General features: G+C 49.9%; 2 protein-coding genes across 2 annotated transcripts in view; one reads left to right on the forward strand and one right to left on the reverse strand.

Annotated features, from left to right (window-relative positions):
- The first annotated feature begins 445 nt into the window (after positions 1–445).
- Positions 446–12,639, forward strand: BNIP5 (BCL2 interacting protein 5). The gene is made up of 11 exons (XM_077754818.1): positions 446–1,067; positions 2,018–2,137; positions 3,682–3,746; positions 3,980–4,220; positions 5,276–5,407; positions 6,868–6,926; positions 7,147–7,387; positions 8,507–8,638; positions 9,535–9,599; positions 10,513–10,758; positions 12,604–12,639. Exons 1-11 carry the CDS (start codon positions 446–448, stop codon positions 12,637–12,639), a joined length of 1,959 nt encoding a protein of 652 aa, XP_077610944.1.
- A 3,567-nt stretch (positions 12,640–16,206) lies between these two features.
- PNPLA1 (patatin like domain 1, omega-hydroxyceramide transacylase) overlaps positions 16,207–24,269 on the reverse strand; it is a 46,762-nt gene continuing 38,699 nt past the window's right edge. The window contains exons 7-10 of the mRNA XM_077754837.1: positions 22,692–22,770; positions 20,954–21,079; positions 18,458–18,563; positions 16,207–17,711 (exon numbers count right to left, since the gene is read on the reverse strand). Of these exons, the coding sequence (XP_077610963.1) occupies positions 17,661–17,711; positions 18,458–18,563; positions 20,954–21,079; positions 22,692–22,770 (362 nt within the window). The 3' untranslated portion in view covers positions 16,207–17,660. The remainder of the gene's footprint in view (positions 17,712–18,457; positions 18,564–20,953; positions 21,080–22,691; positions 22,771–24,269) is intronic.

Consider the following 24,269-nt stretch of genomic DNA (forward strand, 5'->3'; position numbering starts at 1 on the left):
AGTCCCGAGGGGCAGGACGTGTTTAATCCTAAACTAGGACAACTGTATTAGTTTCCTGTTGCTGCTACAACAAAACGCCAGAAACTCAGAGGCTTTGGAGCAACACGGATTCCTTATCTTTCAGTTCTGGAGGTCAGAGGCCCACAGTCGGTCTCCACGGATGAAAACCAAGGTGTTGGCAGGGTCGTGCTCCTTCCGGAGGCCACGGGGGAGTTACAGACCAGCGGTGCCGGGGCTGACCTCCCGTAGTTTGGTTTCCACCTCTGGGAAAGGCGGACAAGGATAGCCCCCCCTCCCAGGGCTTTTGAGGAATTTAGCAGAGACGGCAGCTCTGAGGGCTGATATCACTCACATTATGGGCAGGGTGGATCTGCGCACGGGTCAGCACCCGCCGCATCTCTGGCAGGACTCCTGTAAGGGAGCTCTTTGCTTTGTTCACAGTGCAATGGAGCATCCACGGGGACCCGGGAAGCCTCTGTCAGGGAGGAGAGCCAGGTCTCTGGAGAGGTCACAGAGCCCCAAGAAGTACCGCAGGTGCTTCTCCCTGCCCACCACACCCTCCAGGAGGATGCTTCACCGGACAGCCAGCGATGGGACCAGATGTCCCCAGAGCCCAGCTCAGTCTGTGGAGGCCCAGGATGCCACGGCCATAGCCCTCAGCCTGGAGGAGACCAGGGAGTTTCTCCCCGGTGACCAGAGGCTTCCACAGGACACCAAGAAGGACAAGGCCCAGAGACGGGGCCAGCAGGGCTGGCTGAAGACCTTGATGAACCTCTTCCTGAGGACAGGCCCTGAAGAGCCCAAGGAAAAGGCCGGCCGGAAGGCAAAGGGGAAGGAGGGCCTCCCCAAGCCCGCAGAAACCCCGGAGGCACCGGGAGACACAGCTCCGAGGAAGAAAGCCCACGACAGGAAGGCCAGCCGCAAGAAACACGGTCACAAGAAACGCGTTGCTGAGGAAACCAAGGGGGCCCAAGATCAGGAAGCCGAAGGCCAAGAGACAGGACTGCCCAAGATGGCTGCCACCCCACGCTCTGAGGAAGCTGACCTGGGGGGCCCAGCACCCAACGGTGAGCAGACCACGCCTGGTAACCCCACTGCCCCACCCCCAGGGTACTCTAGGCCGACTCCTCAAACCTCTCAACAGAGGGGACATGGAAGTTGGGACAACCATCAGGGACAGCTCCACCGTGAAATTTCTTTGAGGTAGAACAGCACGCTGGCTGAGAGCCTGAGGTCAGACCCCAGTTCCACCACTCATTAGCTGTGTGACCTGGGGCTGGCGACTTTCCTCTCTGAGCCTCAATATTTCTTCATCCATGACATGGAGATGATAACAGTTGCTATCTCAAGGGATAGCGGTGGCCCGGGGCTGTCACGCAGAAAGTGCTCCGTTAAGTGGCAGCTGTTGTTGTTAAGGACTCTAGTGGAAGGAGCACAGACTAAGGAGAAAGGGAAGGCAGGGAGGGAGGCGAGGAGGGAAGCCCTGCCCCCAGCATTATCTGGGGATAATGCAAGGACTGAGGTTGTGGCCAGAGAAGTAATAGTGGGCCACCCTGGAGCGGGGTCTATATTTCACTATTTCTGGAATAAACCTGCTCTGTGACCTTGAACAAATTGCTGCCTGTCTCTGAGACCTTTGGTTCTTCATTTGTAAAGTAAGGAAGCCAGTCCCCGCAAGGTGCCTCTCTGACTCTCAGGTCCTGGAGGTGAATCCCCCGTAGGTGCCTGGAGGGAGACAGAGCCTTGTAGCTCAAAACGCACCACGATTTTAATGGGGAGAAGGATATCTGGGTTGATGCCCCTCTTTTCAGCTGGAAACCTTAGGTTTCTAAATTTTTTATTTTATTTTATTTTATTTTATTTTATTTTTGATTAAGCCTATTGCTGGCTGTATCTGTGCCTATCCTCCTGTGAATTTCTGTCATTTTATTGTGCTCATGAACAAAGCCAGAAAAATGTCACTGATGCCACTAACCCCCCTCACCCCCCCATACGCTTGTTCTCATCTTCCTTCCAGGTGGGGAAGGTTCTGATCTCCACCCGTCCTTGATCATTGAAGATGGGGGTCCTGGAGTGTCAGAGGTTGCTTCTCAAGCCACAGGTCATCGGCGGGAAGAGGACCTCAAAAAGCTTGACCGTAAGTCAGAATCTTCTAAGTGTTCTCTTGCCCTGCAGCCGAGGGGGTGGAGGGGTGGCCGCTGCCAAATGAGATGGATTGTTCCAAATGACTGCTTACACCTTGGATGGTTCCTCTCCAAATGAATGTACTGCTCTTGCTCCTTCTGGCGCTTCTGGTCACATTTACTTATTTTAGAGTTTCACAGAAGGGAGGCTCAGGAATTAGAACGGCCACTGGCAAATGTTCCTGCCTTATGTGTTAATGAGCACGGGACTTTTTTAGTCTTTTGAGATTTATGGAAGGAATGTGGAATGGAGGAACATAGAACTTACATATATTTTTAAATATATGCCAGTGTGGAATAGCTCGACTCACAATTGTCGACCGTAGGCCAATATTTGCTTCATAATTGTGCGTGTGTATCATTTTGTGGCTGAACCATTTTAAGTAAAATGATCCCTCATCCTTAAATATGGAAGCCCACATCTCCAAGAAATGAGTACAGTGTCATGCACAGCCACAATGCTGTTATTGCCCCTAACAAAATCGGTAATGAATGCTCTATTAATCTAATTCCCTATAAGGAATGGGCATATTTTAAGAGATGTCAAACATCTATGTATCTTCCAGAGAATAAACTAAAAGGCATCTAGTTGGCTATTTTGCAGGCTATTTATTTTGCATGCTGGTTTTTCAGACGAGAGGACGTCAGCCGGTAGACTGAGTCAAAGAACAAAAGCCAGACAGGATTTATAAATGAGAGGGAGGTGAGGGAGGGGAATAGAGGGTGAAAAAATCTGCAGTCCCAGGACCAGAGAGGCTTGTTCGCACCTCTTTTCTGTGAACGGATCGGCTGACGGGTAGCAGAGGTAACTCTGGGCTTGTCTTTGGATCAGTGGACCGGAATAGAGAAGAAGACCGTTTATGTGGCCTGTGGTTTCTCTGTAAAGATGTGGTGGTGTGCTTGAGGCACCGATGCAGCCGGCTGTCTGTGTCAGGCCTGCTGGGGTCCCTCTGTCCGGTGCCTCAGTGACACTGGGTCTCTACCATTTCCCCTCCTGGGATTTTGCAGTATTGCCCGTATAAAGTATTTCCAAGCAGAGTCCCCTGATGGCCGGAGAGCCTGTTGAGCGAAGTGGGACAGGAATGATGATTCTCACTGGGACAGGAATGATGATTCTCACGTCACAGGGGAAGAGAGGAAGGCCCAGAGAGGTTAAGAGATTTACTCCAGGTCACACGGCTTGCCGAGCCCAAAGCAGAGATGTACAAATCCGTAAAGGTCAAGAGCAATAATGGGGGCACAGGGTGAATGCTTAAAGGGCTGACCTGAAATTGCCTGCATAAAATGTGCTTTGGCCTCCTGCCCTTTCCCTGAGGACCTCCCAAGCGTCTCTCAGAAGGACTAGCTCCTGGGACATGGTGCTTTTCAGCACTTCCGTGGCCCAACAGCATCCTCACTTAACACAGGACTCGGCTGATCTCAGAAGGCCAAGACAGTCATTAGAGAGAGTTCTCGGTGCATCTAGAAAGATTAACCAGACGCATTTACTTTTTTCCAGAGGATAGTGTCATCAAGAGGATAGTGGAATTCCTCCAAAAAGTGGGAGACCAGTGGGAGCAAGAGGTAAGGAGGGAACGGTCTGTGGAGACCCCCACGGGCTCGCTGCTTCCTCCTCCTCCCCCTGCTCCAGGCCCACTTGCCCTTCTGGGTCACAGGGCTCCTCAGCTCTGGGCTTTGTCGCCTCCCTCGCCTGGGGCCACCTCGAAGCGCCTAGCTGCTTGTTAGCTGTTTCCCAGGGAGCTTTCCCTCTCCTCAAGGTCAAGGGCCTAACTCGGTTTCTCTCATTTCTCCTGCAGCAGCTTCAAGCGCCTCAGCCAGAGGTGGTCCCACACATTGCAGTGCCGGCTGACAGGAAGAAATCCCAAGAGAAAAAGTCGAGCCTCAAGAGAGCCTTTTCTTATAGGAAATATGGCCCCGAGGAGCCTAAGAGAGCAGGGCCTGCAGACGTTTCCAGCCCGGAGTCCCGGGCCCCCAAGAGGCCCAGCTTTCTTCCCCTGTGTGTGGGGGGCCATCAGCCCTCCACCTCCAGCAGCCCTGGTGAGCAGGCTCAGGGTTACCATAGCAACACTGCAGCTGCCTCCAGCTCTGGACCTTTCTCCAGGGCTGGAATGGGCCATTTGAAGGGGCTGCCATCCTTGTTCTGGGTTCTGCTCTGCTCTGAGCAGTGGGGGGGAGGGGAGAGGGAGGGGCACAGAGGCAGGGGAGCAGTAGGGAGGAGAAGGGGCTGCCAGCAGGTCACCTTCTCTGTCTAGGCAATCCAGCTAAACCCCTGGTGGAAATCGTGCTGAGGAATCCCCTAGCCTCCGCATCTCTCCACAGCCTCAGCTGCTATACCCTGGCAGAGAGTAGCACGGGAGGAAGGAACCACAGCCCGGGAGGCAGGAGACCTGGGTTCTGACCTGTGCTTTCTATGTCATTCCCCGTCTCTGTGCCTGACTCAGTCTCCTCACCTGTAAAGTGAGACACTTCCCTACTGTGTGTCTGTACTCGATCAGTTTTCATAGCCATATGATTATCCCCATTTTACAGATGAGAACACTGAGGGTTGGGGGAGGTCAAACAATGTGTTCAAGGTCACGTGGCCCACCAATGATGGAACCTGAGCTGCAAGAGGGAAAGGATCTTCCTGGGTGGCAGGGAGGAACAGCCTAGCCACCTAGCCTGGCCAGCAGAATTCACATTTTAAAAGGAGGGGCCGTGCTTAACACCAAATATGGAGCCCCCGCGGTAGAATATCAGGCCCCACAAGGGGAGACATCTTCATGCAGGGGACCTGGCCCTGCTGCACTCATCTGTGCCATGAAATCAGGCATTTATTTTCTAAGCCAAGACGCCAGAGGGATGAGCTTGCCAGGGAAGCGGGGAGAGGAGGGCCAAGCCCAGGGAAGCCGGTTGTAAGGAGGTGCAAAGGGATAAGGGAGCTAGGTCTGGGCCAGTACATCAGGGCTCTGACCCTGACCCACAGCTCCCCTCTGTCCCAGCAAGGCCTTCGCATGATCTAACCCGGGGGTGAACTTTGGTACCTCTTCTAACATTTGTGTGTTCGTTAACACCCTGATGAAACATGCCTGCCATTTCGTCTTGCTTCGCAGACTCGGAGGAGCCCAACGTGCAAGAGGTCCTGCCTACAGACAGCGGGGGTCCGAGTTCCTTCGAGCTTTCCACCCCAGCCGGAAGCCAGGGACCCGAAGAGGACTTGCGGACGAACAGAGCCTTGGAATTCAGTTAGTACTCCCTCTTTTTCTCAGAGCCCCCTCCCCCCCCACCTTGGAAATCATCTGGTCTGACTCCATCCTGATCCAGAGAGAGGCAGTAACCTGGCCTTGACTTCCCCTGGGTGCAGCAGGCCTGGGAAGGGGCAGTGGGGGGTCCAGAGCACAGACCCCTGTCCTACCCTGAGTGAGCCTCAGCAGCAGAATCACAGCAGCGAGGACAACCTCCTCGGTGAGGCCGGCCCCGGCCGTGCCCGGAAAAGCCTTGGCCCACGGCACGGGCTCCAAAGACAATGTGATCTTTCGGGCGTGGGTTTGCATTTGGACTCTGACCTCTTCCATCTGTGTGAACTTGGATGAGTTACTTAATCTCTGGTTTCAGTGTCCCCAACTGCAAGACGAGGAGTTCCTAGATCCTAGTTCCTAGATCCTAGTCGTTGGACGATGAATGCTGATAAAGCAGGCAGAGCAGTTAACAAGCTACTTAGAGCTAATAAATGTTAGCTGCCATTTATTGTTATTGTTGTTGTGGTTATGCAGCCCTGTAGCCTCGGGAGAAATGGAGGGGATAGNCTATTATTAATCCCTTACCAGTGGCAAAGCCATGACTAGAATCATGGAATCATTGTCAGTTCTGTGTGTTTGAAGATACTTCTCTTTTTTTAGGTTTATTTATTTATTTTTTTGGTGGTCGGGGGGAAGCATGACTAGGGAAGGGGCAGAGAGAGGGAGAGAGAGAATTCCAAGCAAATTTCCAAGAGAGAATCTGATGCAAGGCTCGATCCCATGATTTTTTAAATTTTCCTTAAAAAATTTTTTTAAAATTTTATTTATTTTTGAGAGAGAGAGAGAGAGATCAAGCACAAGCAGGGGAGGGGCGGAGAGAGGAGACACAGAATCCAGAGCAGGCTCCAAGCTCTGTGCTGTCAGCACAAAGCCCGGCATGGGGCTTGAACTCATAAACTGTGAGATCATGACCTGAGCCAAAGTCAGACGCTTAACTGACGGAGCTTCCCAGGCGCGCCGGGAAGATACTTTTAAAGATCTACCTTCCCCCATATCCCCCATCCTGCCTTGTTTGCTTTTCACAGAAAATGTGCCTTGAAGGGGATTTGAGAAGGGCCCCTGTTCTAAGTAGAAGAGAGGAAGGTGCTGGGTGAAGGGACTTTTGGGGACCAGGCCTTTCCAGACGGCCTTGAGGCACCTTCTCCTGGAAGCAGGGGACCTCTGTTATTTTTCTTACACTTAAAGTGGCACATCTAGGTGCTCTCAATGAATGGAGAAATGAATATTTTCCCTCTCAACCAGCCCTGCCCTCAGGCCACTTCTGAGGGACCTGAGGTCNAGCTCATTAGCGCCCTGGAGACCTGTGACAATCACCCAGGGAGCCACGGGGCCTTAGGGAATGAGGACTGACCATAGAAATGCTTTGCTCCACACTAAAGTACAAGCAAACGTTTTATTCTTTTTAGGAGAATTCATCCAGAAGATCATTGCCCTACTCCAGGATGCCGAGGAGCCAGGGGGAGAGGTGAGGAAGCCGTTCCCCACATAGATCCTGACCCTCACTATGGACACCCCTGCCCCCACCTGGGATAATAACTTCCCTGTCCTACATCTTTCCAGAGCCNACCCTCTGGTCTGCAGGGGGCCTCAGTCTATCTCAGGGGCGGCTGCTCTCCTTCCCCAGCTCACTTGTAATCTCCTCACGGTCAGGGGCTCTGACTCAGTCTCTCTCATCTCCCCTGCAGCAGCTTCACGTCCAGGAACCAGAGGTGGCTGTAGAAAACCTGTCCCCGCCCTCCCGAAGGAGACCCCAAGAGAAGAAGTCTAGCATCAGAAAAGCCTTTTCTCATAAGAGACATGGCCCCAAGGAGCCCAGGAGAGCGGGGCCAGCAGGTGCTGTCAGCCCCGAGTCCCGGCCGCCCAAGAGGCCCAGCTTTCTGCCCCTGTGTGTGGGGGGCCATCAACCCTCCACCTCCAGCAGCCCTGGTGAGCAGGCCCAGCGTTGCCATGGTAACAGAGGCTGCCTCCAGCGCCAGGCTCCCTCCAGGGCGGGCTTGGCTGGCTGTGTGGCCTCTGCTTCAGGCTCAACTCTCTTGGGGGGCCGGGAGGTGTAGGAGGGTTGCGGGGAGGAGGGGCCCACTGGGTGCTGGCTGGACTCACCACCCGCAGCACACGCCCTCCCTCCCCCCAGACAAAAACACACCAACGCCTGAAAACAAATGCAGTTTGGGGCGCCTGGGTGGCTCTGTCCGTTAAGCCTCTGACTCTTGATTTCAGCTCGGGTCATGATCTCACAGTCTTGAGCTCGAGCGCCGCATAGGGCTTCGTGCTGAGAGCATGGAGCCTGCTTGGGATTCTCTCTCTCTCCCTCTCTCTCTGCCCCTCCCCTGCTCATGTGCTTGCACACACACACACACACACACGCACGCACGCACGCACACACACACTCCCTCTGTCAAAATAAACATTAAAACAACAACAACAAATGCAGTTTGAGAGCAGTGCATTGGTTTAGGGGCTTAAGTGCACCAGACTCACCTGAAAGTGAATACAGAAACACAGACCCCGGTCTAACGAAGGAGGATATGGCCTGGGCCTCTGCTTTTTCACACCAGCCAAGTGTGAGGTATACAGTGATTCCCTTGGCCTTTATGGAGTGCCTACTGCATGCCCCTCTCACACATGTTACCTCGTTCAACCCACTTACAGCCTGGTGAAGTCAGTCTTGTTATGCCCATTGGACAGATGGAGAAAGTGAGGTTCAGACAGGTTCAGTGATTCGGCAAAGCCTCCCAGAGTGACAGGGAAGTGGGCTCCTTTGGTGGGATCTTGACAGGCCTGCTTCGTGTTTCCTCCCAGGCTGTGAGGAGGCAGAGGGCGTTAGGAAAGAAGAACGAGGTTTCCAGAGGGGGTAAAGAAGGCCCCGTGAATGCCTCTGAAGCGGGCCCAGGGTGCTGGGGGCTCACTGAGGAGCCTGGGAAACCAGGACCCCGGCTGGTGCCTGTGTCTTTGGACAGTTTGTCGTCAGAACCCGGGCCCCGTAATGTACTTGTGGATTTGAAACAGGCGCCAAACACACTCACACCGTCTCCTTTCTGCCCGCAGACCTGGAAGATGTGGAGTTCCAGGAGCCCTCGCCTGCAGAGGGGACGCCTGTGGGCTCCTCAGACGCACCCTCCCAGACCAGAAGCCACCAGCCAGAGAGGGGACCTCAGCCAGATGAAGTGTTCGAATCTAGTTAGTACCACCCCGCCCTCTCCTGGGAGGGATGCCCCGGGGGCTTCTTTTTGCATGGCTCTCACAGGCTGAATTCCAGTGGAGACTGGGAAGGCTGCTGGCAAACACCCCGGGAGACACTAGCAGGGCAGGGAGGAGGCAGGGTTGGCCTTCCGGCGGGTGGACGGGTGCTCTTGGGGCAGAGGTGCAGGCGGAGCGTCCCCTTCTCGCAGAGAGCCCCTGTTGGGTCGGTGGATGTAAGTTTGGTGGGTTTATTTGAATGTTTCCTATACAATTCCCGGCTTGCTCTGGGTCTCATAACCTGTGGACTGGCAAATAGGCTGAGGGTGGTTGTTGGGCAGCGAGGGGGGCGGGGGGCACGAAGGGAGCCCTGATTTGCAGCATTTGTAGACCTCTATGGTGTAAATATTCCCGCTGCGGCTGATTTCACGTGGCCAACAGTTGATTACAAAAGGTCCACAAATGTCCTGAATGTTTGCAATTAATTAGGTCGTGGTGTGAGCAGCCACCCGTGCCCAGGCTGGCGGGTGCATTCCTGTTGCATCTGTGGCTGTGGCATCTCCCCCTCCCTGCTTTCTGATGAGCTGCTCCGGGCCCCAGCTCGCATTCCTGACCGCGCTACTCTGTAGCCTGGATCGGGGACATTGGGAGGTCTCGGGTTCCCCGCCCGTCAAATGGAGCTGACATGACGCTTGACTGGCCAAAGGCCTTTCCATTTCTGTAAAGCAAACTCAGAGAAAGCTTTCGTGCTCCAGCCCTAGTTTTGGGGAAGATTTTTCTTTGCCCTTCGAAACTAATCTGTGTGCTGTGTTTTAGAGACAGTCTGTCTGTAATGGATGGATGTGTGGTTCCAGAACTTGTCAACAGCCCCTGAATCCTTCTTTTCTTTTCCTTAGAGGAGCTGATCATCCAGAATCTGGTGGCCCTTCTCCAGGAAGTGGATGGCCAGCTGGGGGAGCAGGTGAGGGCTGCTGGGTACCCCCGAGGCTGAGGCCCGTGTTCAGTCCCTAGCCCTACATCCAGGGGACCTTGGGCGTCTCCCTCAACCTCTCTGAGCCTCGGTTTTCTCTTTTGCAAATACCTACCTCTTTGCAAATACCTTTTGATAAATACCCACCTGCATCTTTTTGCCTGAGGACCCGCCCCTCGCACCATTTTACCACCCCTGTGGGAGGCCAGAATAATCGCTCCCACCTCCTGAGACGCAACCATCCACCCATGGCTCGTGGAAACTGGTGTATACATACGTCAGGTCCCTTGCCCCTCGTGGGGATAACTCTGAGGAGAGTGCTCTGCGCAGGCTCCTGGAGTGTCCTGGGAGGAACAGTCTGCGAGGACTGCCTTCCTGTCCTGCCCCAGATCCACGTTCCCCCGTCACTGTTTCCCAGCGTCACTACCAGCACCCGGGCCCTTGTCTTTGGGGGGGGCCCAACCTAGGACTCTTAGGTATTAAGAGGAGACTTAGTCATAGAACGAGAACTAAAATTCATCCACTATCCACTCTGCATGAGACACTTTACATCAACTAGCTCACTTCATCCCCTTCCCCCAACAACATGGCGTGCGGGTTGGGGTATCGCTCCTGCCGTTTCCCACATGACTCCACAGAGGCTCAGAGAAGTCACACCGATAGTAAATGCTATTTAAGCATCCGTTATACAAAGCCCTGCACTTTTTTCCCCCGACTTTGTTCTGCTGCTTGGAGTTGAACCTCGCAGAACAGATTCCGAGAGGATGGAGGTAGTGGAGGCATTTAACAAGGACACTGGAGGTGTCCCGCCCAGTCCAGGTGCATGAAGTTGGGGTGACGGGTAGCCAGTGGGAGGGGCTACCTGCCAGCAACACTGACGGCCGGCCTTCATTTCTGTTTCCAGATCAGGCGACACCCCAGCTTCAAGAGGTTCTTCTACAAGCTCTCGGACTCCTCCCTCAGGAAGCTGGTAGCCACCCTACAGAGCCAGAGAGCCCGCTCTGCCGAGCCGGGCAAGAGACGCTACCAGTTTGCCTTTGGCTTGACTAACAAATTTCCCGGCAACAACAGCCACGCGGTCTTGAGGGTCATGGGCCTGCACTACAGCGAACACAGTTATACCCACTTCCAGTACAGGGAGGCACAGCAGGTGAGAAAGAGCCTGAAGGCACAAGTGAAGACAAATTCAAGATCCCCACAGGATCTACTCACTGTCCTCTCCCCTCCCCTGCTGAGTTCGTGACTTTTTGGTGTCCCGCTCCAATGCCACCTCCTTGCTGAGGCCTGGTGAGACAATGATACACCCACAGTGACCTTTTTCTTCTCCAAAACCCTCACTGGCTTTACGTGATAATCAGCACCTTCTTTATTCGGCCCTGGTCCATCATTGTATGTACATTTTCGTACTTTTTGATTTCGGCATGGAATACTGGACCGGGTGCTGTCTTAGCTTGCCCTCTTACTATTTCATGGGTTGTGCTGTTTGGCTTCCCAAATTTAAGACTGTCATAACACTTAAACAACAAGGGAAAGTAAGATTACGTATCAAATAAGGGCTGATTGAGGTAGATGAGGGGTCTTTGGGCTGTTGTTTCTGGAAGGCTTCAAGGGAGCGATCCTTCACTGATCTTGTCTTGGTTAATTGATTAAGAGTAGCTTCTCCCTGCCATCAATCTCTCTTCTGGTTGGTTTCATGGTTTTCTTAATAATCCCTCATCCCCTAAGACTCTGGGATGGTCCTGTTAGAAATAATACTTACCACTGATCAAAAAAATTTTTTTAAATGTATATTTATCTTTGAGAGAGATAGAGAGACAGAGTGGGAGCAGGGGAGGGGTAGAGAAAAAGAGCAAGAAACAGAACCCGAAGCAGGCTCTGAGCTATCAGCACAGAACCCAAGGTGGGGCTTGAACTCACGAACCGTGAGATCATGACCTGAGCCAAAGTTGGCCAACTGAGCCACCCAGGCGCCCCAATCACTGATTTTTTTTAAAGTCTGAGTTTTCATGTTTTTTTGGTGGACTTTGATAAAGTGTTCCCCTACGTTTTTAAATTCACTTAGAATAACTTTGCCTACAGACATTTCGATCCAGATCTTTAGTGTGGAAGTTCTTGAATGAAGAAGGCATGACATTAAAGGAATAAAATGTTCCATTTGTTGGTTTTGGACAACCAGGACCGGAACTTCTACAGCCATCTGGCCCCCTGGGCAACCAGACCTTTATTGCAGTGACATCACCATTATGCAAACACTCTGTCTTCTCCTGGAATTACCTTTAGAAGCCATGTAATAACCCTCTCAAGATAGCTGGTCATTCAAATAGTTTGCTCTATGTTGGTTTGTTTTCCTGATGGGAACTCCTTATGACCTTCAACCTCTCTTTCCTCAGCCTCATTATCTTTGCCCAAATATGGGGGTATTATGGATCATTTGCCATCTAGGAAGGAAGGGTTAGGCAATAGCTTGTGGAACACTTTGTGAAAGACAGTATAGAAACATCAGTTCTGATATCCTCGGTAGCCCTAACATCCATCTTTACTAACCATTTATTCATTCATTCAGTCAGTCAGTCACTCACCCATTCATTCATTCAAACAATAGGTATTGAGAGCCTCCATTGGCCTAGCTGTGCAAGGTGCTATGAGGACCTGTGGATGGTTCTCCTGTAGAAAAAGACAGCATGTTTACTGACGACAAAATTAAGTATCAGAAAATACCAAATAAGTGCTAACTGAGGCCAATGAAGCCATTGGACATGGAAGACTTCCAAAATCTATGTCAAAAGGCATAGTTTTGTGCTCTTTGAGGATGGCGAGGAGAAAGGAGGGGAGAACGGACCAGGAGAGCACAGCAGGCAGGAGATACCAAGTGAAGATGCAGAGGTGACAGCTAGCGTGCTGTGTTGATACGTTAATCAGGAGTCTGTTGTTACGAGGGTAGGACCCACAGGTAACTGGGCTATGGCTAAAACCTACGTTCTCTTTCTCCCCCCAGAACATCACAAATCCTGACAGCCAGAGTCCAGATTAACAGCCGTGCTTTGCACTCAAGTTCCCTTGAACTGTCCGAACAATGGCAGCTTTAGCCAGGAGCCTCAGAAGATGCCTCACAGTAGCCCATCCAGTGCTTCACAGACATGAATGAAGACAAGAGTGGATGGCTACCGGCGCCCCTGTGCCCTTGCGGGCTCTTGAGACTGAGATACTCAGTCTTGAGACTGAGGACTCTTAACTGGAGGCAGAGTCCACGTAAGGGGAAGAAGAGCTGGAGTGGGGAGCTGGGAGACCAGAGCTCTGCCTGCTGACCTGCCCCAAACTTGCTGCGGGACCCTGTACTTGCGTGCCTTCCTCTGGGCAAGACAATGTGACCTATTGGACACCTTCTGACTCTATCATGCTGAAATCTCTTTAAAGGGGGGCCCGTCGGTACTTTCATTATGTGGCCAAATACAACCCCACAGAGCCCAAGGCAGCCTTCAAGTCCTTGTCAGATGAATGCACAAACAGATGAATGAGGGGGAGCACTCATGAGATCCAGGCAATTCTACAAGGCCTTGGTCCTTGGTCCTTGGGAGGCCTTGGTCCTCCATGGGAATTGTGGAACCAGTCATTCTACCTCTAAATTGGGGTTTAGGGAGGAAATGGGGAGCTACTTGGATATTGGTCCTGAGCATTGGGCCAGGGGTCAAGCCTTCACCTTTTGGGGCTAATCCTAGTACCGACTTACGTGGCCTTATTTTTTTACCATCACATATTTTCTTGCTCCATAAGGGCACAGACCATGCCGCACTATCACGTAGAAGTCCTGCTGGCATTTTCTAGATGTTAATTTCAAATGCGTCTTAGTTTTTCAAAATACATTTTTGTTTAATCTCTCACCAGAATACACGCAGACATTCATGCATTTAAACAGATGTGCATTTATATGCAACAAATAATTTATTTTTTTGACAACGGTGCTTAATGCCCATATAGATTTGTAGGCACCTCTCAGGAAGGCTGCAGGCCTCAGATAGAGAAGACCTACGGATCGGGGAACCCCGGGCTCTCAGAATCTTTCCAGCCCCGTGTCCTAGGATTCTATGTTCAGAGGAGTGACACTGATGCCTTGCACGTCTCCCATCTCATGCCTTGCCAAGAGTCAGTGAGAAAATGAATGTGAAGAGTTCTGAAAATTACATAGTGCCATGTCCATGTATGTTGTTATTCTTATTATAGTTACCATCTGGGTAGTTTTCAGGAAATGAGGGAGGGCTTTAAGCTGGATTGCCATGGATGGTTGCACAGGTGTGCGCTACTCAAGAGCACCATACCCCAGGTCGTGCTATTCACTTCCTAGACATTGTAGATTTGTGGATTTATGATAATAATTTTCTACCTGATGGCCATAAAGTATCTTGTGAAATATACTTTTTGCATAAAGGTGAAGTGTGGGCTGTTACAGGCTCTGCCTTGTACAAAGCTGAATAGTTTGAACAGCTTGGCTCAGATGGGAAATTTACCACATGTCCATTATGTACTTGCATGCCCAACAGGGCTATGAACATAGCCCTTGGACATTGCCTGAAACACATGGTCAAGGGGAGAGGGTGTTAACATCTAGACTCACTCTTATTACCCTTGACAGACATTCTATTGCTATGTTAAATGTTCAGTGATCACTGTCGGGTAAGACTGGGGAGGGGGGTAAAACCTAAGGCAGAGAGGCCTTGGGCACTCAGATGGGACTGGTGTCAACCCTGAGGCAAAGTTTCAGGAAGTTCAACAAAGCATATTCCGGAAGTCATTTCATTTTACTGCTGCTTCTAAGGAGTGGGGGAGAGGTGAGCTATTTATGGATTTAGTTTAGACGGTGTTCAGGAACGCCGCCCCAAAATGTGAAAGATCAGAATCAGACTTGAAATGAGGGTCAGGCACCTTCTGTACACAGTTTCTTATTTAGAATAATATTCTTTAAGCTGTATGACTATTTGATATGAGGTCCCGATGCTGGCATCTGAGTCTCATTTTTGTACTGTTGTTATTTAAGCCAATAAAGAAATTGACAGACAAAGGTCTGACCTGGATCACTCATAGTGGTGGGAAGATGGGGGCCCACCTGCCACAACTAGGCCAATCGGGTGCCCGCAAGGCTGTGAGGATCAGTCCCCTTGTTCCCGCCTGGGGGCCCTCTCTGGTTGCCCTCCAGATGTCCCATCCTTGAGCACCAAACTGCTAAGACATCAATGAAGAGCCCTGGGCATCAGGAGACCTGGGTTTTAGTCCAGCTCACCGCAGGCTGAGGACCTCAGGAACATGATACTCACCCTCTGGACCTGACATCCTACAACGCTATGACTCTTAGGATGACGGTCAATTGTATGTCCAGGAAAATCTAGGCCAGTCTTGATTCTACATCATCTGTTTCCCTAAGTTCCTAACTTTGGTGCCCAAACTGCCATTCAGGACCAGGGTACAAATGGACGGAATACGGTGTCTGGCTTTTGGTCCAGAGAATATGGTCTCTACTGGAAGGCGTCGAAGGCCTCCTCTCTCCTCTCTCAGATGACACATGAGTTCTTCCAGGGGCTCCCTGGGGAAGGCGACCCTCTGGTGTGCACAGTTTGTCTTCTTTGCCAAACGGCTTTTCCACTTCCCACCCTTGAAGCCTCACTGTAATGCTCTGAGGAGGGCAGAAGAGGGCAGCGTCTCACTTCATAGAAAAGGTAGCTGAGGCTCATAAGGGGCAGGTGCCTCGTTCAAGGTCACGTGGCCACTTACAGACAGAACCAGGCCAAGACCCAGCTCCCCGAACCCTTGTTTTAGCCTCCCCTTATTGTCTAAGCCATCAATTCTTTTACTCAACCAATATTTACTGAGCATTTACTATGTGCCAGGGCTGATCTAGCTCTATGGAATACACAAATGCAGAAGGCACGAATGTCCCCCTTGGGATGCTCACAGACCTCACTAGCTATGGGAATCTTGTGCCAATAGGGATGTAGGAGGGTGGGACACCACTGTGTGTGTGGGGGGGGAGTGGGGGCTCCCTCGACTCACACCACAGAGGCTGTCAAGAGCATGGAGGCGCATGGGACACGCTATTGCTTCAAATCGCTTTCCAAAGTTGGATAAGTGACATCAGGACTTAATTAACCTAATTTCTGACCCTGAGACATCAGGAGGCTCAGTGAGTCAGAGATAATGGGGTCTGCCAAGACTCGGTTGAGTTCGGGATGTTAGCTGAGCTACAGGGGGGGCTGAGCCACGCACAGGGGTCATTTGGATGTGCTTGTTTGGAAGACCAGAGTGTACTCTGCCCTTGGCCTCCACTCCAGGAAGACATCCAACTTCAAACTGCAGCGACTGACACATCAAAAAACAATCTCCTAGTATTGGCTTAAAAAAAAAAAAAAAAAAGGAAGGTAAGGAGAAAGGAACTAATTAGAGTTGCCAAATTTAGCAAATAAAAATATAGGTGGCCTAGTTAGATGTGAGTTTCAGATATACAACAAATAATAGCAATACTGGGGCCATACTCATGCTGACTAATTATTCATTGTTTCTCTGAAATTCAAACTTAACAAGACGTCCTGTAGTTCACCTGGCAGCCCTGGGACTAGTGAGAACAATTCTCTCCATTGCCACCTCAGGGGGAAAAGGGACGGATGGAAAATATACACAGGAATTTATTGATTATAACTATAACCTGACTCTAACAGAAGGGCATCTGAATACAGGCTTTCAGTTAAAACAACAGTTACTGTCATATTCAATCCCCCCCTTGCACACCAGGGAGTAAGCATTCCTGAAACCCTTCCTCCTTCACACGGCCTCTGGGCGTACAGCTGCTGCAGACCACAAGAGTGCTCCTGGGGGACAGGCCAGGGGACCGCAGCCAGGTGGGACCTTCCCCCCCCCCACGTGGTCCCCAAGGCGCTGCCCTTGACTGGCCTGAGCCACAGACTCGGAGTAGGAAGACGGTGCAAGAACCTCTGAGGTTTGATTCTTCTCAGCTTCTCGAAGGGACAGTTGGATGCTTCCTGGCAGAACCTTCTAAAAGGAGCTTTGGCGACTCCAGCTCCCTGACGTGGTCCGGTCAAGTGCAGGCTCGCCCCAAGCCCCCTTGCCACAGCCCCCTACCTGCCTCGGCTCAAGTTTGCATGCATCCTCCAGAGATCCCAGCCAAGTTCAAGGCTGTCTTCCTTCCGCCCAGTCCTCTGGGTTTGGCATGCCAGAATTGGCTACCCGGGCTTCTTACTGGGCTGGGGCTGGAAGCTGTTCACACTCCAGTGAGCAAGGGGGGGCTGGTGTTTTTCTGGCTGGGCTAGAAAATTGGAGGCTGATGTCTCTGTTGTGGAGCATTTTCACCGAGGTGTGAACGGCAGACAGGGCCTACCCTCGTGTGCTGCCCTCATGCTTGGGGATGGGGGGGGGGGGAAGGACATCTGGTCTCTGTTTCCTCTACAACCACACCAGGACTCAGGGGAGCCCAGGAAGGCCGGCTCCACACGGCCGCCCCACACGAGCCCTGGGGAGCTTGTCATCACCTCATGCCGGATTGGCTCAACGAGCGATTCCAGGGAGCAGCTGAGGCACAGCCCAGCGGTTCCGAGTCAAGCCTTTGGAACACTGTGAGAATCAAAAACCAAACCAAACCAAAGAACTTGGTCTCTTGACAGGAAAGAGGAAAGTGTGTCCATGGCTCAGTACTGCTCCATCCCCAAGGGTTTGGCCCTGTAGACTAGATAATGGGGGCCCGGTGTCTGACATGGCTCATCTCAAAGAAATGAAGTCAGGCTGGGGCTGGGGGGAAGGCCCAGAGCCCAGCCGGCCGGGAGCAGGATGTGCTGTGGGTCCTCAGAGCCCGTGCATGTTGGTGTCCATCTGTCTGTCTCGAGCAGAGTATGAAGGACCTCAGGGAAGCTGATAGGATGTTTAGACAAGGAAGTGCTTGCCGGGGGGAATCAGGGTCCTCCACACCAACGGGCTTGGGAGTAGGGAACACCTGGTCCCCAGGGGTGAGGGAAACATATCTGAGAGTCTTGGGGAGAAAGTTCTATGGTGGGGTCATCAAGTTCTCTCCCATTCCAGCTCAAGTTTTCTCTCTCGGCTCAAGGCTTCCTAGAAAAAGGACAGAGATCCGTCATTTCGAAGTCTCTCCTCTAGGACGTTCCTCTCCTTATTTCCACTGAGAACACCCCTCACGGTTTCAATGCCTCAGGCAGCCCCAGGCAAGTAGCCAGGCCCCTTATAGCCAACTGGATGCATAGACTTCAGAAATCTCAATTTATGCCAAAAAACAGCTATCAAGTCCTGCTTTGTAATTACAAGGGTCTTTTGCAGCTGGAGAATTCCACTGACAGAGCAGGAGTTGATGAGAGTGTTGGAAACATCATTCAATTTACAAAAGTCTGGTTAATATTTGGTTTTTCAGGAAGTGGAAAGAAGTGGAGTGGCCTCCAGAGGGCTGAGTGCAGTTGTGCAGACTGCACACTGTACAAGGAGGCACTGCCAAAACAAAGGGTACACGTTTCATGGACATATTCATCCTGCAGCTTATTTGTACCATTTTCTGTATATTATTTGTACAGTACTGCGGCTCTGCATGTCATTCATACAGATTTCTAGGGGTGGAAGTCAACTGTTTTAACAAAACCAGTATTTATCACAGTCTTCCAGCAGCTGGAAATCAAGGTGTCCAGGAAACCGTACTGTTTTCTCAGTACACAAGGCAATATATGGGCTAGTGTTGGCTTTGACTATGGCCGGGAAGAGGCAGGTGGGGTCAGAAAAGAAATTGGGTGGACAACATCCTGGGACAGACAGGCAGTGTCTGGCCTACGGGGTCACTCTGGGCAGTTCCACACCTCAGAGCAGCTGTATTCCTGGATCCGGCTGGGATGAGGCCTATAAGTGACCCACACTGTCTCGGAAGTGGAGAGCAGAGAGAAGTCGAGTGGGCAGGAAGCAGGCCTGGTGGGAGAAGCCAAGAAAGCACGTGTGAGAAATGAGACAAAAAGGGGACACTGCAAAGACCTGAGTTTCAAGTAGGAAGGAGGAAAATAAATGTTTGTTTTGTAATCCACTAAGNATAAAAAACACACAGCGCGCGCGCGCGCATGCACGCGCGAGAGAGATTAATGTATGGAACCTTGTAGCTTTTAGCTTTTTACTTTTATTTTTATTTTTAAGTAGCCTCTAGGGCCAACATGGGGCTTGAACTCAAGACCCTGAGATCAAGAAACACCTGCATTACTGACTGAACCAGCTAGGCACCCCTTACCCTGTAGCTTTTATTCTAGCTTCTCTTCTCTTTGTTGGGTCATCCCAACAGACTCAGCTGGGGACCTGGAGTTTGCACAAGACTAGGCAATGGACAGTGTCACTAGGAGTATCACTTGTGATTGTAGACTTCCTCTCTTTCTGGGTTGCTCCTCCTCTCTGCCTAATCTTTTTGAACATCTCTTTTTTTTACCCCCTACCCTGGTTTTTGAAGCCCAGGGTATAAATTTGCATGGAATTGCTTAAGACCATCAATTGGTAAATTGCTTCCAGGCAGTTTCATAATCTGTTCTATAAAGGAACACTGCAGACAGAATGTGTGACCTACTGACAACAGTGTTTCCCACAGCTGTGAAAGTTGTTTTGTTTGTTTTTATCACAGGCTGCTGCTTTAGAAAGCCGCTTGAATCCTAGAAGTTTGTCGACCAAGGTAGTGCTGGCTGAATTACATAGTTCCCACTGCTCCAATGTATAGGCAGAGACCTGGCCCTGAAATGAGGGGACCTAAGTCTTGGTCTGGCTTTCAGATGGCACTTCCAGACCCAAGGAAGCTTCCCTACCCCCACAGCAGACCTGCCTATGTCCTCATGACCAAACTGAACCTTGAACTCCTAGAGACAGAGATATGGACACTCCAAAGTCAAAGAAGTCTGGGGCTGAAGACCAAGGAACAGAGTGAGATGCATCCCAGGACACACTAAGCCCATGACCCCTCAGAACCACCAACTGCCTACTGGGTCCTGCACCCTCCTTGCCCATCCTTTAATCCAGAAAATGACACGTGCGTCTGCCCTACTTCCTGCAGCAGCTGTGAGAATCCTCCCCACCATACTGCTTCCCACCACCTACCTGCCCAGATCTCAAAGAGGGCCTGTCGCTGCTGGGGTGAGCTTCTGACCCTCATCTATCTGATACATCGCTCTGCCTACCCAGGGATCCCACCTGGGACAGGAACAACACGGAAGGATGCCACTCAGAATGACTTGGGGATTTTTCTGACCAATGGAGGTTTGAATGAATTAGACAGCAGTGTGGGTCTGTCCCATTCAGAGAATATTTTGATAATCCAGTAAAATAGTTGTAAATGATTCCTGGCTTCATTTGTGTTTAAAACTGGCATTTTTGGGGGGAACCTGGGTGGCTCAGTCAGTTAATCATCTGACTCTTGATCTCGGCTCAGGTCATGATCTCATGGTTCATGGGATCGAGCCTTGAATCAGGCTCTGCACCGTCACTGCAGAGCCCACTTGAGATTCCCCCTCCTTCTCTCTTTGCCTCTCCTCCACTTGTGCTCTCTCTCTCTCTCTCAAAATAAATAAACTTAAAAAAAAAACCCAAAGGGGGCATTTTTCATTTGTAAGTGTGTATGTATATATGCATGTCTCTTTTACAAAATGTTATGGCTCAATAAAAAATTTAAGACTTGGTTCTTGTCTTTGGCCTAAAATTCAATTTTGAGGGTAAACTTTTAAGTTGGGGATTGAGTTTAATTCATCTTTGCTCTCTCCAGAGCCCAGAGGAGTGCTTGGCATTTATCAGGTGCTCAATAAAGGTTGACTAATGGAATCAACGACAATATAATATAATAAAAAAAACTATAGTAAGCAGGCCTAAATTGGTTAGGGTTTTTAGCTGTAGCTTGGCAACAGTTTGGATCTCTACACGTTGAGAGTCACAGGGTCACACACTGTCTAATTTGGTTCCTAAGTAGAGTTCTACTGAGAAGGTAGCTAGTTAACTTCTGCCTATGACCCTAATATCTAACTAAATTACTGAGGGCTAATTAGACACCTTGCATTCTGCAACAAAGCATTTTACATGTTGACCTCATTAAAGCCTCACAATATTATCCCTATTTTACAGATTGGGAAATAGAGGCTCAGAAAGACCATGCATCCTAAGCATGCTCACTGAGTGAGAGAGTGGCAGAGCAGGGATTTTCTGTTGGGTGGATCTGACTCCAAAGCCCAGCTCCTCATCCCTACTCCTACTGACTCCCCCCTACCCTTTGTGATCCTCCTGTAGACTGTTCCCAAAGTTTTTCCTCCCTGTGGAATTTGAGAAACATTAGTTAGGCTCACTGCGCTTTGCTGCCTGGTTTTCTGGATCGTGGATGTCTTGGGAAGCATTTTCTGGGGCCATTTGTCTTTTGTTTGTTTTTCTTGAATGTCTTGCTCATCCAGCTCGAGTCTTCACCAGAGTTGTCCCTGAGCAAGAGAGGAAGCAAATGGTTTTTTAATAACTTGCATTGTGTTCTCCACTATCAGCTCAGAAGGTAGACAGACACACCAATGCTATGGTTTTTAACCCTGGCTGAACACTGGAGTTCCACACCAAACATTTATTTTATAGTCAATGACTATTTTCTATTTAATTTTTTAATTTTTAATTTATTTCTGAGAGAGAGAGAGAGAGAGAGAGAGAGACAGCATGAGCAGGGAAGGGTCAGAGAGAAAGGGAGATGCAGAATCTGAAGCAGGCTCCAGGCTCTGAGCTAGCTGTCAGCACAGAGCCTGACACGAGTTTCGAACTCACAAACCATGAGATCACGACCTGAGCCGAAGTCAGATGCTTAACTGACTGAGCCACCCAGGCACCCTAATGACTATTTATCTAAGTAACATTATGCCAACTTGTCTTTGGAAACTCAATTTAACTTTTATACAGTTATATGTCAATGCAATAAAATTTAAACTATGTGAACAAAAATGCATAGTTTAGGCCCAAGCACAAATTTTTAAAATTTATGCAAACTCTTTCAAAAAGTCTTTTTAAAAAATGTTTATTTATTTCTGACAGAGAGAGAGAGAGAGAGAGAGACCAGAGGAGTGGCAGGGAGAGAGGGGGACAGAGGATCCAAAGCAGGCCCTGTGCTGACAGCAGAGAACCTGATGCGGGGCTTGAACCCATGAACCATGAGATCATGACTTGAGCCAAAGATGATGCACAACTGACTGAGCCACCCAGGTGCCCCCAAAAGGTCTTATAATGAAAAGTATACTTAATGTGAGAGACAGGTATGTTTTAATATATTTGATATGATATGGAATGGGAGCATCAGAAGGACCTGCTCTGCCAATACCTGCAACTGTGGCCCCAAGAACCTCAGTCTCTGCCAGAGCTGCCCTGGGGCAGGAGGGATCAAGATCAGGGAGGGGAGAGATACCCTTTGACCCACTCTCTGATCTCCTGCTGATGCCTGACAATGGCCAACCCAACTGGCAAGCAGCCAGCAAGGGAGACTGGGTAATGTGGTCCCCAAGAATTTAAAAAACAAAACCCAATCCTCAGACCCTCTCAGAATGACCACAAAGGTAATAATGGAGAACATGTTACACAACCCAGACAACTGATGTGCATTATAAGAAAAGGTTTTCTGGGGACAATCTACAACATAGGAATATTAGCCCTCTTACCATGCTGATAAAAAATAATGTGGATTAAGGGAGGCCTTTGATAGAGGGAGGCCTCTTTGATAAGGGAGGCCTCAATTCATACCACGTAGGGGCTATCTCAGGCTAGGATGTAACATGCCTACTAGCTCTCCTGAACTGAGATTGTTCCAGAGGGTAAGACATAAGAGGCTGAACATTCTCCGGCTGCTTTTGGAGAAGGTACATTGAGCACAAATAGCTCATTTCCCACTCATTGCCCCCACTGAAGAAGAAAGATGTGTAAAGGGGTGGACTGTAATCATACAAACTGGAAAAGGATCCCAGTGTTCCTAGGGCAGCTAAAGTGAAGGAAAATTTCACTTAGCTGGGCCCCCCCTCCCTTGGCCAAAGGAAAGAATGTGTCCCCAGTTAAGGACAAACTTACATTGCATAAGGCTTGCTGGTGGCTTCCTTCATATTAACCACAGGCATGGCACCTTTCAGATTTGAAGAGGCAAGGCGAGCTACAAAAGCAAAAATCGAGGAGACATGAGTGAGATGGGGATGGGGAGGAAAACTTGGTCATTTTTGAAATAACAATAGGACATAAGCAAGAGTGTCCAGAAACAGAAAACAATTCTCTTAATCTCAAATTCTCATATTTAGGACCAGAACTATGCTGTTGGATTTGACAGAGACCCAAGGTAGGGGCATCTTGTGGCAGGACGAATGCTAACCTTTGGTGTAATGTTACCAACAATCCTCTCACAAAGAAGCAGCTGTGTTAGGGCAAATTGTCAGGAAAATGAACCTTCCATCACCTGCTATATGTAAAGCTGTTTTTCTTTTTTAATGGAATAGAAAATATTAACAGTTTCATGACCATTGTTCTTAAGTAAGCTCTTTTCCTATTTTCTGTGAATATGGGGATAGATAATATATGAAGATGACTTTGTAATTTTGTAATATGTGTAAATAAAAATACATAAAATATTTAAGTTCCTCTACTTGAAGTTCTTTCATTGGGGGTCTCATTGGATATCCCTGGCTCTCCCAAATCTATTGGCAGCTCCTTTGTTTATGGATTTTCCTGGGACTTTTTGCAACCCCCTCCACCCCCAACAATAACATGGCCATCACTAAATGACAGATCACACTAACCTCTAAGAGGCTCTCTTCTGCCCAACTCCCACAGATGGCCTAAGCTGTCGTTACTGAGGCTCAGCCCAAGACTATAACTTTACAGCACTACTCAATGTAAGGGCCAGATAGTTCTCCATTGTGATGCTCTGCACTGCGAAATGTTCAGCAGCATCCCTGATCTCTACATACCAGATGTTACCCACTACCAGATGTTTCACTACTAAGTGAAAATCAAAAATGTCTCCCGATATTGCCAAGCGTCTCCGGGGGATAAAATGGCCCCTCGTTGAGAACCACTGGACTGTCTGTCTCTTCTGTCTACCCCCAGTGTGAGCAAGGAGTGCCAACCCAGGGCCCAGAATTGCCCAGGCTACCCAAAGATGGCTATCTTTAGGCACAAGTGTGAATAACAAAAACAAATGCATCTCATTTAACAGCACATAAGAGAGCATGTGAAACACTTTGGCCAATTGTCTTACTTTTAATGTCCTGATATTTTTGTCTCACTGTGATTCAAAGAGTCAAATCTATTCCAGAGAACGTCTACCCCTGACTTGGGGCAGATCTGCCAAGAAGGAAACTGTCATGTTAATCTGGGCTAATGTTTGTCCTAATAACTATGGGAGTTTGGTGGATGGGTTCAGTCCAGGTCCCCTCTCCCTTTGCCCCCACACAGGCCATCCACAGTACCCAAACAGGTATCTTTTTCCTCCCGAATGATCCTTGCACTTTCCTTCTCTGTAATAGAGCCTCTAGAATAAACAAAACCTGAAATTCTCATTCTACTCTGCCCCATCCTGTCTCACAAACCATGATCATCCAAATCTTGTCCATTTCAGCTCACCTGTCTCCTACAAGAAGCCTTCCTCAGGGGCGCCTG

This window comes from Crocuta crocuta, unplaced genomic scaffold (genome assembly GCF_008692635.1).
Source record: "Crocuta crocuta isolate KB4526 unplaced genomic scaffold, BGI_CrCroc_1.0 scaffold132, whole genome shotgun sequence".
NCBI lineage: Eukaryota > Metazoa > Chordata > Mammalia > Carnivora > Hyaenidae > Crocuta > Crocuta crocuta.

Bases quoted from the DNA above. Each gene is read 5' to 3' on its own strand.
- BNIP5 (XM_077754818.1), top strand. From the start codon at position 446: ATGGAGCATCCACGGGGACCCGGGAAGCCTCTGTCAGGGAGGAGAGCC. The intron at 5,408-6,867 runs GTTAGTACTCCC...TATTCTTTTTAG, and splicing joins GAACAGAGCCTTGGAATTCA to GAGAATTCATCCAGAAGATC. The intron at 9,600-10,512 runs GTGAGGGCTGCT...TTCTGTTTCCAG, and splicing joins ATGGCCAGCTGGGGGAGCAG to ATCAGGCGACACCCCAGCTT.